The sequence below is a fragment of the Mytilus trossulus genome, chromosome 6, assembly GCF_036588685.1.
Source record: "Mytilus trossulus isolate FHL-02 chromosome 6, PNRI_Mtr1.1.1.hap1, whole genome shotgun sequence".
In the NCBI taxonomy this organism is placed as follows: Eukaryota; Metazoa; Mollusca; class Bivalvia; order Mytilida; family Mytilidae; genus Mytilus; species Mytilus trossulus.
This window is the reverse complement of record NC_086378.1, coordinates 81,516,256-81,531,451: the sequence shown is the minus strand read 5'-3', so window position 1 is coordinate 81,531,451 and position 15,196 is coordinate 81,516,256. Positions and strand designations below refer to the sequence as shown.

Genomic DNA, 15,196 nt, shown 5'->3' with positions numbered 1-15,196 from the left:
TCAGTTAAAAAGGACACATTGACACGGAATAGAAGTTCCTTCATAATATAAGTTCCAAAAGGAAAACATATTCTGGAATACTATTTCCACAGGATTGAATATTACAGTATTTGTTCCTAACGGAATAAATGGTAGAGAATATTTGTTCCAACAGGAACAGATATTATGACAATGTTTATAACAAAGTTTCCATTGGAACTTCTGTTAGGCGGAACAAATATACGTTGACAACATTAGCATCCCTCGAATTTTCTGTTAAGTTGCGCATGATTAATAACGTAACAGATTATTGCCACTTGAGATAATAACCAAGACATTTTAGTCCATAATGTTGTACACTTTGTGTATCTTTATGTCATAGAAAGTGTGACAATGTTGTTACTATTGAAGAGAAAGCGAAACGTTTTTGTGCAGATGCTAAATTTGAAAACTTAAAAATGGATTTTGATACTCTTTTATCTTACTACACCGAATGTTTACAAAGCAATGCAACACAGTATTAAGATAAACAGAAGATGATCGAAATAACATGCAGTAATATGATTTCAAAAGTCAGAGTAATGGAAATAACAAAGAAAGCTGAACTAAAAAAAATATATGAGGAAAAGAAACATTTTTTAGATGATAGGATGGATACATGTACGAATTGTAAAAACACTGTTCTTTCAGATAAACAGACTATTGAAGTAAGCATTGAAAAAGCTTCGGAAGTGCGGGTAATGATTGAGGCTCAAAAGATAGCTAGTCAAATTGAGAAATATAAACAGCTATTAAAAACGTACAAATTTGATGGTTCCAAAATTGTGATTAGTTTTGGAATAGATATTCAAAACACTATTGACGTTTTTATGAACAGTTTATTTAAAATATCCGTAAGTAATGAAGTTAAATTCCTGAAACTGTTAACAGATGAGAGAATTCCTGTTCTAAATTCAGTGCAAAAATCATCATTGAATCTATCAGTTGGATATTTTTGGAACCAAAAAGAAGATACAAAAATCAGTAGGTATTTAAAATACGGGAAGATATGAAAGTAAGTATATTTTTTGACTATGAAGATCATATATAATTGAGAAAAATATGATATATTCATTTGTAATAGGTAACATTGCATCAGTATACCTACCAGCTAGCTTCCTGTAACTCTCTTTCATTTGGATAAACATTGCTTGTATCTCGTTTTGTAAATTTTATACCCCGACTTATAAAATTATCTTGTTTACAACAAGAAATCTGTGAGGTTATGATAACTTAACTAATACAACAAAACGGCGAGAATTTTCCATGTCTATTTTTTATTGACGAAGTCCAACATCAAATTTATCAGTTCATAGTTTTGGATCCATACTTTCATTTTATGATAGACATGAAGAGAGAAAAAGAGAAAAAAAGTCCAAGCCTTACACTTAAGAGCAACTACAAAATATACATACCCCACGCCAGGAACCGTTCAAAAAGTGCATATTACACTTATTTCACCAAAATGGGCCCCAAAATGGGCCCCAAAATGTTTCGTCTCTCTACGCTTGGCGGTCTTTAAAAACTTCGCCCCATTTACTAAATCCGGGATCCGCCCCATAAAAACTTCATCGAAATATACACCCACTGATGATAAGGATCATTGGACTAACAAACGGCACACAAAGGTACAAAGTTAAAATCAGGATTTTTTTTACTCGTAATGCATTCATATTGCCAATTAATGTGTACATTTAGTTTAAGTTTATCTTCATTTTAGAGTTGCATCGACCTATATTTGGTACTTCATTGACAGCACAAAATGAAGGAACAGAAAGATCATTCAGTGCATCTTCAACAACTTCACCACTGTTAGACAGTCTCCTAGCTGGTACACCATTACATGAGAAATCATTGGCTCATCCTGTCTCTATGGTTACTTCAGTTACTCCTGGTTCCTCAGCACCAAAAGGAACCTGTAGTTTTGGACAACAACCTTTTAAAACAGGTACACAGTCACCATTCAGTTTAGGACAAGTGTCATCGACTACACCAGGGGATGACCAGGATTTGTTTACCTCACCACAGAAGGCGTCTGTAACCTCTTCTGGTTGCTGCTGGCTATATATTTCCATCCCCTAAAAAGGAAAATATTTTTGATGGAAAATCGCCAAGAGAGATAAGTCCTGTAAAATCTCCATCTAAAGATTGTACAGATGAATATGAACCTAGTGTTTATTTCAAACCCGTCATAGATTTACCTGATCTTGTCGAAACAAAAACAGGAGAAGAAGAAGAAGAGGCTGTTTTCTGTGAACGGGCGAACTTATTTAGATTTGACGGTGGGCAGTGGAAGGAACGAGGAACCGGAGAATTGAAACTATCACGTCATAAACAAACAAAACGTGTTCGATTATTAATGAGACGAGATCAAGTCTAACCTTGAAAGTATGTGCTAATCATTTCCTTACAAAAGAAATGAAACTTTCGCCAATGCAGTGTTCCAAAAAGGCATGGTGTTGGAATGCTAAAGACTTCTCTGAAGGAGAAATTCAGATTGAAAAATTAGCAGTTCGTTTCAAAGATGAGGACCTTGCTCTGAAATTTAAGTCAATTTTTGAAAAACTTCAGTCTGAACTTGATCAGGTAAAACCAATCCAAGTAAAAGTAGAGTCATATAGAACAGTAAACACAGACAAACCATCACTTGGTTCAAAGTTTAAGAAAGAGGAGGCATGTCTTGATATCAAATAGATCTGATGTTAAGAAATGTGCTGCTTGTCAAACACTGAAGCCAGGTCTGAAGCCAGAGGATGTAATAAAGACAGAATCAAAATCATTAAACGTATTTGGTTCTACATTAAGTAAGAAATTATGTTATTTAAGTTACGATATACATTTAGTGAAAGAGAATATATAGGGTATAATTAAAGAAATTTAAAAAATCTAACTTTTTGAAATTAATATAAGTATAAAGAGCATTAGTTACGGAATAGAATAAGCTAAAATTATTGATAGGTTATGAGACTTCTTTTCGAGATATACTAGTCAACAAAAGAAACGATACAAGACTTTTTTTCAAATTAAAGATAAAGTTTTCCGTTCATTGGACCAATATTGAAGGTAGTAATACTTAATCATTATGGAAATATAAATCCGTTAAAACAATTTTTTTTTTTTTTGCTTCTTGTGAGGTTTTTCGCGATTTTTTTTAACAAAATTTACATAAAACGACAATATTAAAAACAGGAGTTCCAACTAATGATGCCAACCTCTCATTTAAAAATCAATATTTCAACCCATTGGTTACATCATGAACATAACTTGATTATCATATTGAATAGTTTTAAACAAATTTGAAATTTAATTTAGTGCTTAGAAAATTATGTGTCGAATTTTTTTATCAACTGTCCGCAAAACTAATTTGCAACCTTAAAGGCTTTGATCATTTAAACGGAATTTAGATACTTTCCGACAAGTTTTGATTTTCATTATCACATGTGCATACATTGCAAATGAAAGATTTTTAAAATAGTGTATCTCATTTTGTTTTATATTAAATACTTTTTGATAAATTTTATTTCAAAGTCGTGTATCGTTTCTTTTGTTGACTAGTATATTTCATTTTTCAAAATGGTAGGGAATGGCTTTCTCAGACTTTTACTTATTTGCATATTATTTTAGTAATAAATCAAAGAAAATTAATCTTCAATCTGCTTCTTAATTTTTGTGAATGAACTTATATGAGATATTGAAGTCTTATATGGAAAGAAAAATGAGTTATTTGTTAAGATATTTTACAATGTATTGTAGGGGGAAAACCGATTTATCTTGTTGATCTGTTAGTCTGTACATCTGTCTAAATTGTGTTTCCTATAACACAGCTTATGTACTGATTGATATTTGGTCTTGAACTTTGAACTTTTAAATTTTGCATTGTACTGTTTAGGGGTTTTCCCATGTTTCAGACATTTTTTTTGTTTTTGTTATACCCACTTAGAATGAGATTTTTTTTCTGTCTATTTATAACAACAATGAACAATGAGTTGATGCTTTGCAATATTCTATGTTTTATATTTATTTAAATTACATTTTGACTGATTTCTTTTTCAGGTGGTGTCAAGTTTGAAAACACAAGCTCAGAACAAAAATCTTCAGGCTTTTCCTTTCAATCGGGGGCTAAACCAACATCCGCTGCAGACATCATTTTTGGTCAGACAACAAAAGGAACTAACAGTACAACTCCTGCTACAGGAAATGGATTCAAGTTTGTTGGACAAACCGTTAAAACAACAACATCTGTAGCAGATACTGGCAAACCTCCACTCAGTGGTGGATTTAAATTTGGACATCTGCCAGAGTCTGAGAAAAAAAGGCCACACCAGGAGCAGTAAGTTTTGGACAGACTTTTTCTTCCACTTCCACAACTCAACCCGGCAAGTCTACTATAGATGGCTTCACATTCCAATCACCTAAACCATCTGGTTTCAGTTTTGGTGGAGAGACCAAGTCTGACACTTCCAAACCAGCTGCGACATTTTCCTTTAAGCCCAGTGCACCAATCGCAAGTCCTTCACCTTCTTTAACTGTTACAGAAATAAAGAACAAACCAGTTTCATTTAAGCCAAGCACTCCCTTAGACGCTTCGTCAGTTATCCATAAGCCTGAGCTTGCTAAGAAAGTTGAAATGAAAGGATTTGGAAATCTGTTTAAACCGAAAGAAGGAAGTTGGAAATGTAATGGATGTCTTATGCCTAATAATAGTGATGCTCTGAAATGTCCTGCCTGTCAAACACTTAAACCTGGAGTTACCAAGGAGGAGGCTTACTCCTCTAATCAGTCTGAGAAGAAGGAAGGAAAGAAAGGATTTGGCGATTTGTTTAGACCTAAAGATGGTGACCGTGTCTGGAAATGTGATGGCTGCCTTGTTTCAAATAATGGTGATGTTCTCAAATGTCTTGCATGTGGTACGTTGAAGCCAGGGGTTACAAAAGAAGACTTACCAAAAGAAACGGAAAAGTCTTCAGCTTTTGGTAGTACCGGTTGGGGATTTAATTTTGGTGGAAAAGGAGGATTCACTTTTGGAACAGCCGGGAATTCTGATATCAAAGCTGGATCTGGATTCACTTTCCAAACAAGTGATACAGCTGGTTTTAATTTCACGCGAACAAAATCTAACACAGAGAAAAATAAACCAGATGCTCTAGGCAAAGGTTTCAACTTTACCTTACAACCATCTGCAACTGTTACACCAGAAAAGAGCAGCAGTGGATTCCATTTAACATTGTCACCATCAATAGATGCAGGTCCAAAGTCTCCACTCACCGATGCTGAGTGCATGTACATGAATAAAGACAAGGATGGTGATCACATTCCTTTTGAACCGATTATTCAACTCCCGAGTGTTGTTGATGTTGTCACTGGAGAAGAAAACGAAGAAGTGTTATTTCAACATCGATCTAAACTGTTTAGATTTGTTGATGGTGAGTGGAAAGAACGTGGACTGGGTGACATTAAAATCTCCAAACATAAGGAAAATGGAAAAGTTAGTCTTCTGATGCGTCGAGCACAAATTCATAAAATATGTTTGAATCATTATTTAACCCTGGAATTAGAGTTAAAACCTATGCCAAAAACTGATGGAAAAGCTTGGATTTGGTTTGCGATGGATTTCTCTGATGGCGAACCTGCAATGCAACAACTAGCTGTAAAATTCAAAAATCAAGAAATAGCAAATGGTTTCAAAAAGGCATTTGACGATGTCAAAGTTAGACTTGAATCCTCTATCAATACCAAGGAATCATCAGTAGGAAGTGTTGATGATTCTGATGATAGAATCGATTATATTGAATTTGTAAGAGAAGAGCAAGCTACAAAGTAGCAGATAACAATGGCAAGACAATTCTTCTTACCCGATCACTTCTATTTGTATGAGAAGAAACCATCCTGTCCAGGTTGTATTGGTTGTGAGGATGAAGAACCGGGAAATTATTGTTAAAGACAATTAGACCCAAGATATACGGAATTTGATCGAAATTTGTGTGTTATCTTGCGTTGTACATTTTCATAGCCGAACATTGAGATATATGGTCTGAAATGTAAAATTATGTGAAGAAGGCAAATGGTCATAGCTTAACCTTGAGATGCATTGTCTGATAAGTAAAAACAGGTGATTGAATGTCTGTACAATATGATATTTTCAACATGTTTGAATTTGCCAAACAAGTCATTATATTTTTTTCTGTTAATTAACTATTTTAAATATTTTTGCGTGTGTCCTTACTACCTTAGAAACTATTATGCCAGTAGATGGAAACTTTAAATAGCAAACATGGTTGAAATTATCTTCATTGAGCCCTTCAGTGATGAATTTGTTTTTTTATATTATCTGCAAAAACAAAAAAGATAAATAAGCAAAAATGACAAGATTTACAAAAAAATCAAATGAGCAAAATTATTAGCTTAATCCTTTGTGGAGTTTGTTTTATCTATAACATGCTATAAAGACGATATCTACCCATGCTTTGTATTTTGTCTATTATCTAGAAACTATAAAAGGTAGATAGACGTCTTTCTTTACATAGACGTCGCGCAAAATACTGGTGATAATAACGTAACGTCGGAAATATAGCAAAAAGCCGTCTTATTTTCTTGTTTTTTACGTAACGTTTTTCTAATGTGATTTCTAATGTGTAAGCATTGATTCATTCAGGTTTTTTTTCATGGGAATATTTTTTTTCAGTAAAGATATTCATGTATATTTTATTTAAACGAAAAATGTATATATATATCACAATTATATTTTTTAATTATAAGCAGAGCCACGTTGAATCATTTCATTTGAATCGGAAAGGTCTACTAAAATATTTTATGAGTGGCTAAACAACAGTGCATGATGTTTTATAATTTAATTCTTATTTCAATCCAAATTGTCCAATACTGAAAGAATGTCTAGATGGGTGTCCTCTGAAATAGTTATACGATAAGAGGCATCTACATCAGCAAGTATGTATAGCAGAGATTTCGTCGGTACCAAAGCAGTCTTTGTCTTTAAAAGTTTATATTTCAACAGATCATTGTCACTGATTTTGTCATAATAATGACCCCGGAAAACCTCGAATCCAGGGGGATATGTAGCACCCCAGCTGTCACTCTCTGCTGAATTCAATACGTGTGAACCTTTGGAAATTTTCATTAAATAATAGTCAAAGTTATCATCGTCGGTTTTGACAGCCACAACAGAGTTTATGGATACCAAATCTGATATGTCTTCTGAAAGAATGTCAGTGTCTTGTGCTACTTCTTCTTCGTTAGAAGTTTGTGTTATTTCGCGTGGCTTAATAGTTTTCTTTACCCCGGTATTTTCTACATTTAAACAGTTAAGATAATTCCCCAAAATGCATTGATCGCACGTGTAACAAGAGAGATCGGAAACAATGATTTCATTACATGTACTAGTAAAAACATGATGTATTTGTCTATTTTGCTGGATCGGCTTAAATATTTTGGAATTGTGTCTATCAATTGAGTCCACATATCGAAATACCCTTCTTTTAAATAATGCACTTCTTGGCTTTTTAAGGCTACTTTCGCAGAACGTAAATAAATCCTTCGCATTCTGAATCACTGTATTGCCACGTAGAACAGATATGTCCGCCTGTCTTTTTATAAATCCCCCCGCGGCATCTTGAGGCCCTTTTGCATGGCTTGTTTCAAAGAAATTTCTATGGAATGTTTTATATCCGAAATCAGGGATGGCAGTAGATAAACTTCCTAAACAGTGCCGCGATTTATATTGGCTAGAACAACCGTCTGTGAATTCATGCATATGATCAACTGTGTATGATATTGAATCTAAATATTCCTTAACTTTCTTTTGGACATATTTTGTAAAATCATTATCATGTTGCAGGTCCGGGGAAATTACGAAAAAATGTTCCGTAATTATTTCCGGAAATTCTTCTGTACTGTCTACACCATCGTATTCTAAAATGGCGTGTCGGTGCATGACGGTTACATGAATGCTGCATTCAGTTCTTTGGAAGTAATTGGATTGGATTTCTTCTTTCTCGACACAGCGATAATTTTCCGAATAATCGTGGATGCATATGCAATGATTGACTGGCAAGTTCTGAACAAGACTTTTAAGTTGATTGCTTTGCCAGTTTGATCGGTGCTGGTGAGCGGGGAAAGTTTCGAGAAGCTTTTTTAAATTGAGAAACATTTCGTTTACGCTAGTTTTCTTTTTTATCAGGGTCAGTCGGCGCCTTACATTTTTACCCTTCGATTTTTCAGTTATATATTCATATTTTTGCCATTCAACAGTTGAAGACGACTGTGATTCGTTAGGTGAAAGTTTGAAATTACCAACTCCGCAAAGGCTACATTTTCGGTCAAGACAATTTTTTCTATAAAATCCATTTACTTTTGGACATAGCGTAATATGTATAAGGTCTGACATTTTCTCAAATACGGGATAGTCACTTTCTTGCGAATCGGTTTCCCTGTCACACGATTTTCTGAACTTCATACATGCTTTGAAAACAAGGTTTGCTTCCACGTGATATCTACAACAGCATGTATTTCTATCTTTTTCAGATGCAGGTCTTACGAAAAACGGTCGAAGTTTCTCAAATGCTCTTTGTCCAATTTTAATTTCTGGATATTTGGCGACAAAATCTAAATACGCATCAGTTTGTGTTTTTTCCAGCACGTGTGTCATATGCGAAGTATATAAGTTTGGTCCCAATCGTTCTCTTTTGATATCGGATTTGTTGCCGGTCGGGTGTGATATGCCATCAGAGAGCCAAAAGTTATAAACTGTTTTCTTTGTTTCTTCTGAAATGGAATCTTTTCTTGTTTTCTGTTGCGTAAGAGCCCATGCAGACGATTTACTTTTAAGAATTCTAGACCTAATACGCTGGCCTCCAGCAACCCTTCTTGCTGGCAAACCTAAATTTTTACACAGTTTAATTTTACCTCTCGAGTTTGCTAAATTTTCCCCGCTGATTGATGCAGTAACAGAATTCATTACCGAACGTGCATTCTTAGATCGCTTTAATTTTGTAGATTTTATTATTTCTTGAATATCTGCAACGACGGCCATTTCAACTGGCGAAACTGAATGTTTCAGATTAGCTATTGTTGGCGATCGAGGGGATCTGCGGGCCAAATAAGTCGATATAACTGCGCATCGTTTAGATGGAGATTTTGGTAAACCTTCTTTAAATTTTCTTAGGGCTCTGGCCTTTTCCATTCTGTTTTTGAAAACATTTGAACCTTCTGGTACAACAAGTGACATTGATGAAAGTTCTACATTTTTTTTACCTCTGTGTTTACGGACATTCATTTTATTTTTCAGTTTTCTTTCATTTATTTTCTTAGATTTCTCCCTTTGTTCTCTCTTTTTTCTTGCATTAATCGTTTGACTATCTGTTTTTGTCTCGCTCTCTTTATTCTTGTACAACTTTCCATAAGATTTTCTACTCGTTTCATTTTTCTGAAGCCTTTTTCGTTCTCTGTTCCTAATAAGTATTTCCTTAGCCGAAAGTTTACTTTTTTTTCTGTTATTCATATTTCTGAAAGCATATTTATATTTGAATGTACACAAAATTTTGGTCTGATTTTTTTAAGTCCGATTATTTTAATTGATTGTTGGTTTATAAATACATTCAATAATTAAATATGAGTCTTTTTTGTCTCGTGTTTTATTTTTTGGAACTAATCATTCTCCTGAAACACCAGAGATCATTTCGGTTGTTTGAAGGGATTGGTGCCTCTTGTTTTGTCTACGAAAATTATCTAATATGGTAACTCTTCTTTTAGATTGTTTCAGAACTTCCTAAAGTCAAATCATTTTTTACGAATTTTAATATAGAATAATATTTTTATTTCATTAAGGGAGCAACCATTTGATTTTAATGGTTGGGGGGGGGGGGGGGGGGGGGGGTGGTGCTAGGATGAAAAATTTTGTCCGGCATTTTTTTTAGTTGTTATCTCGGTCCTGCCTTTTTATTTTCACTATATTTGGTCCTGCCTTTTTTTACAAGTTTATCCTGGGTTTGTTTGCCAATTGCTCATCCTGCCCTTTTAACCCCACCGCAGTTCGCGCCTGTCCTAAGTCAGGTACCTATAGCTTTTGTTAGTCTTTTATATTTTTTTACTTTTAGTTCATCTCTGTGTTTCGAAGTGAAGAGTGGCGTCCATTTTCTTGATCTAGTATACATTAGGATTTCGGGGCCTACTCAAGACCTCCTCTGGGTGCGGGATTTCTCGCATGTTGAAGACCCATTGGTGGCCTTGAGCTGTTTTCTACGTTTTGGTCGGGTTGATATCTCTTTGACATATTCCCCGTTTCCATTCTTATTCATTATTTTTTTACTCGAAACTCCTGTCTGCCTTTTTTTTACACTCAAAACCCCTGTCCTCCCTCTTTTTCAAATTTCATTCTAGCCCCCCCCCCCCCCCCCCCCCCCCCCCTTAAAAATCAAATGGAAGCTCCCTAAGGCAAAAACATGCCCATATCGTTTCGTGTTTGAAGATCGATTCTTTACAAGTTCTTCTTATAATTTCTTTTGCGTATTGACTCTGTGTGAAATATGACGTTTCATTATTTTTCGACGTTTTTTGTCTCATTGGACATTTTTTCTGATTTTTCTTTTCTTTATTTGCGAAAAGGATAAAATATAAAAACAGCCAGTATTTATATTATCATGTTCAGTATTTGTTGTAATTTTTGAAATCTGTATCAGTATTTTTCTTCTGATTTAATCGCGATACATCGTAGATCCCGAAATCGTCAAAATGGAATATTTGTTTTGATTTCAGATGATACGGGACATTTTTTCTGATTTTAAATTTTTTCAATAGTTTTTTTTAAAAACAAGTAAACTCAAAAAGTTTGGTACCAATTTAAACAGAAATGTTTGTAATTTATAAATAATAAAATAAACGATATCCTTTTAAAATTACCTTCAGTATATGAATTTGATCTTCAAAGTTTGCAGTTGGAGTCTAGATTATTTGTCACCATTACAAGATCAAAAAGTTGCTATGACGTCATTTTTCTACATGTATGACGTCATATATGTAAGTAAAATTATGTAATTCAAAACTTTACATATGGTTCTTAATTCCTTCCAAATGAGAACTACCTTTCGCTACTCAATCCATATTTCATTCTCAAAAATGTTTGGAGATCTCAATGTTCAATGTTACGCATTACACGGCAAAATTGCCTATTTCATAAAATTTCGCGCTTCAAATCGAAACATATTCGTGAAAAAAATATCATGAAAAACAGATATTATGTTGCCATTAGATTGGGTAACGAAAATTCTGCAAAGTGTTGCGTCCTAAACGGACAGTTAGCCTTTTCGCCGATTTTTCTCGAATCACCTTCAAATTGTCACCAGTATCTTGCGCGACGTCATAGCATCATCTATCAGCAAGATAAGTTATTAAAAAGGTGGTATTTGCTGAAATTGTTAGTAGACTTTTATTCGAGTTTTTGCTCTTAAATGACGAGTGTTGTAACCATTTTTCTGTGCATTGAACAAAAACTCAAGAAGAAGATAACCCACGAAAACAAACAATCAGCAAAACAAAATTAAGAAAAAAAGATATTTGTAATGAATTCTATTTTAATCCACAATGTTGGAGATTTCCATTTGTTACTTTACATAGACTGGGGCTAACGAGTTGGGCTTGTTGTTATTATTTGAATTATTTCAAGCATCACAATGATCACCAAAGGATGAAGTATTTCATGAAGTGTCTCTAAGGTTTCATGAAATTTTGATTTATTAAATTATACCATCAGTCACAAAGTTGGTGGTATTAGGCATTTGACTGGTCCATTTAATGCTGATGTTAAGAATTCTGAAACAAATTGAAAATCATATAGAAAATACAAAAGTTAATTACAAACAAAACTACACATGAAAGTAATGAAATCGACAGAAAGCTGATATAAGGGTATGTACAAAATCTGTCTTTAAAATGAAACTTAATTGATGGTCTCCACATTGACTTTCATAGACCTTTCTGATCCGACTAACAAACTTTTCTGTTGATGTCTGTAAACATTGCCATGAGAAAACTGGGTTAACTTTATTTACAAGAAAAAACGACCCATTTGATTAAGATAATTGTAGCATATTGAATAAAGGCTGGATTTTAAAACCCCTCAGCATTGAGTGCGGGATCCGTCAAAGGTGTACTGCAAGTTCTATAATTATGGTTATTGCTGATGAAAATTAAAATTTAAAGATAGAAAAAGAAAAATGTAAAACACATTTTTCAAAAGACATTTTCATTACCCCCTAAATATATATATTATGAAAAACCAATTGGATTTAAAAATGAGACAAAAAGTTTATTTTAGAAAGTAATACAACCAAAATGCAACACATGCTGTTCTTAACAAATATATACAAGACAATAGATTGAAGTTTCTGCATCACAATATCAACCAAAAAAATAATGTTTTCTTAGCTATGATGAGTTTATTTGGAAAATAACGTTAACTCCACCATGAAAATTATTTTTTGACATGCAAAATTCAGACATTTCCTCTTCATTTGGGATCAAATAAAACAATTACTTGATAAACCTTAAAAAAACCATCATATACTATCAGTTATGCATTTATACACAATAAGCGATTTATATATCCGAGGAAAAAACAAAACAAACCAATGTGTTTCAGATTAAAAAATTAAGGAATTTCTTCAACATTACCATATAATGACAAATATAAAAGGCAGATATGAAAATTTCCACATTTTGGTTGCAGAAATAACTGCATTATCTTCTTGAACTAAAACTTAAGATATACATTATGTTACCTTCTTTTTATTCAGTTGCATATATATATATATCATTATCTAAATATTATATATACAGTTTCGTTGTCTCGAACTCTGTTGACTCGAAATTTCGGATGAGTCGAAGTTTTCACGTGGTCCCGAACTTTGTTTCATATAAATGGATTCCAGGTATTGTCATACTTGTCCATTAAATTTTGTTCAGGTTAAGCTATCTTTAAAACCAAGTTCAACTCACTCTTTCCTTTGGAAAATGCCTGTACCAAGTCAGGAATATTGACGTAACGTAGTAACGTAAGTATAACCAGAATGTCCGTATAGTGAGACTTATACTCTTGTACATGCAATTTAGTTGCTGCTTCCTGCCCTGTGAAATTAAACACGAGACAATAACATTTTGAGATTTTTGGCTGTCAGATGTTCAGTTTATTAATATAATCATTGCTTCTGTATTAGATGGACACTTGATCATGCATGGTTAATGATAGGTCAGTCTGACAGAACTATACTGAAACTGGAACAAAGTCTTTCTATACAGTAAATTGATAAATTAAAGGTTAAAGTGAAGGTCAGAACATTGTTTCTGTATACACATTTTGTCTATCTAAGTACAAACTTTATACACCAAAATCAGACAATATTTAATAATCGAAGGAGTCAAACTCAAGACCATAGTGGCTTGACTTAATTTATGACACATCACTTGATGCATCAACATAGAAAGTTTGGACAATCAAAGCTCTCAAGTACAAGATTTGTGTGCAGAACACAAATCAGACAATGTTTTACTATCATAGGGGCAACGTAAAAGTCAGAGTGACCTGACTTTGGTATACTACAGCCATGATCATGATGATGCAACTGCATACCAAGTTTGGTCAACGTAAGTTTTGCTTTACAAACGTTAGGATCTATACACAAATTGAATAATTTTTTACTATACCATGGTCAAGGTCAAAGTGAGATGACTTTGTTTTACGACCCCCCCCCCTTTTTTTTCTTTCAACAGCATTGGACCCGTACCAGCAAAATTACATAGATAGAATTGAAAAGGTACACAGACTAGCTGCACGATATGTAACCAGCAGACATAGAAATAGATCAAGTGTTAGCAACATGATAAGTGAGTTAAGATGGAAAAGCTTACAAACAAGACGAAAAAAAACTCGACACATCATATGTTACAAAATAACACACAACCTTGCAGCCATAGACGAGAGTAAATATCTACAAAAAAGCTCAAACAAAACAGGACACCATACCTCTCTAATACATCTAGCCATAAAGACTGTAAGAAATGGTCCTTCTTCATAAAAACCGTCAAGGATTCGAACCGAGTGCCACCAAATAAGTATGCCTTTGAAAACAATTTGGCTCTATAAATATAAATATATATTGTTTTCAATATCACACTTACATTTGATGGTCCGCGTAACACTTATCAATTCAAAATTTTAAAAAGTTTTCCCATTTTTTTTTGGATTTTTTTCTTCAAATTTTTCAAATATCAAAGTTCCAAATTTTTACAGTTTACACCAAGTCGACAAGTAATTTCAGAATATTGTTCATTTAGTTAGAGAATCAAAGTGTGTCAAAATCAGGTCTTACTAATTATATTTTAGACTTTAAGAAACATATTTCTCTTTTTCACCCCGTAGACCAAACACAATATGGGCGAGAGATAACAGAGGGACATTTAAACTCATATGTCGAAAATAAGCAAACAACACCATGGCTAAAAAAGAAAAAAAGACAAATAGACGAACAATAATACACTAAATACAACATAGAAAACTACAGACTGAGCAACACGGACCCCACCAAAAAAAACTGTGAGTGATCTCAAATGCTCTGGAAGGGTAAGCAGATCCTGCTCCACATATGGCTCCCATCGTGTTGCTCATGTTATTACAAACCCGGTAATGAATAATTCGGTAAGTCACAAGTTAGCCTCTTGTTTTATAATTTTTATCATATTTACTTTTTCAGAAAATATTGTTTCATTTTAATTTATTTTGGTAAATTTCATATCATTTCCTTCAATTCTTATTCCAGTTCAAGCTTTTAACAGGTATACACGTTTTTTTAACACTACATATAAGGTATGGTGTTGAACTTTTGAATCTTTTCCCCCTTTCAAAAATTCAAACTTCCGAAAAGCGGAATGATCAAAACTGTACGTTAAGTTTATTATTTGTAAAGTTTGCTTAAATATCTAAACATTTATATTTTAAAACCAAAGTTTATAATTTAAAACTTTTAATTATTTGGTGAATTTTTCAAAATAAAACAAAATAATTAGAAATTTGCAGTTTTGATATTTTTAAACTTTGATAAAAAATTAAAAAAAAAAAAAATCTGAAAACTTTTGAAATTTTGAATTGATAAGTGTTACACGGACCAAGTGATAA

At 33.4% G+C, this 15,196-nt stretch overlaps 2 protein-coding genes across 2 annotated transcripts; one reads left to right on the top strand and one right to left on the bottom strand.

Moving 5' to 3' along the window:
• The first annotated feature begins 446 nt into the window (after nt 1-446).
• Nucleotides 447-6,478, top strand: LOC134722004 (E3 SUMO-protein ligase RanBP2-like). The gene is made up of 3 exons (XM_063585411.1): nt 447-1,002; nt 1,739-2,822; nt 4,072-6,478. The coding sequence occupies exon 3, from the start codon at nt 4,646-4,648 to the stop codon at nt 5,837-5,839; it is 1,194 nt and encodes a 397-aa protein (XP_063441481.1). The 5' UTR covers nt 447-1,002; nt 1,739-2,822; nt 4,072-4,645; the 3' UTR covers nt 5,840-6,478.
• Nucleotides 6,479-6,877: 399 nt separating this feature from the next.
• Nucleotides 6,878-11,080, bottom strand: LOC134723051 (uncharacterized). The gene is made up of 2 exons (XM_063586686.1): nt 10,930-11,080; nt 6,878-9,536 (listed from the first exon to the last, which is right to left on the bottom strand). Exon 2 carries the CDS (start codon nt 9,530-9,532, stop codon nt 6,878-6,880), a length of 2,655 nt encoding a protein of 884 aa, XP_063442756.1. The 5' UTR covers nt 9,533-9,536; nt 10,930-11,080.
• Nucleotides 11,081-15,196: the final 4,116 nt, after the last annotated feature.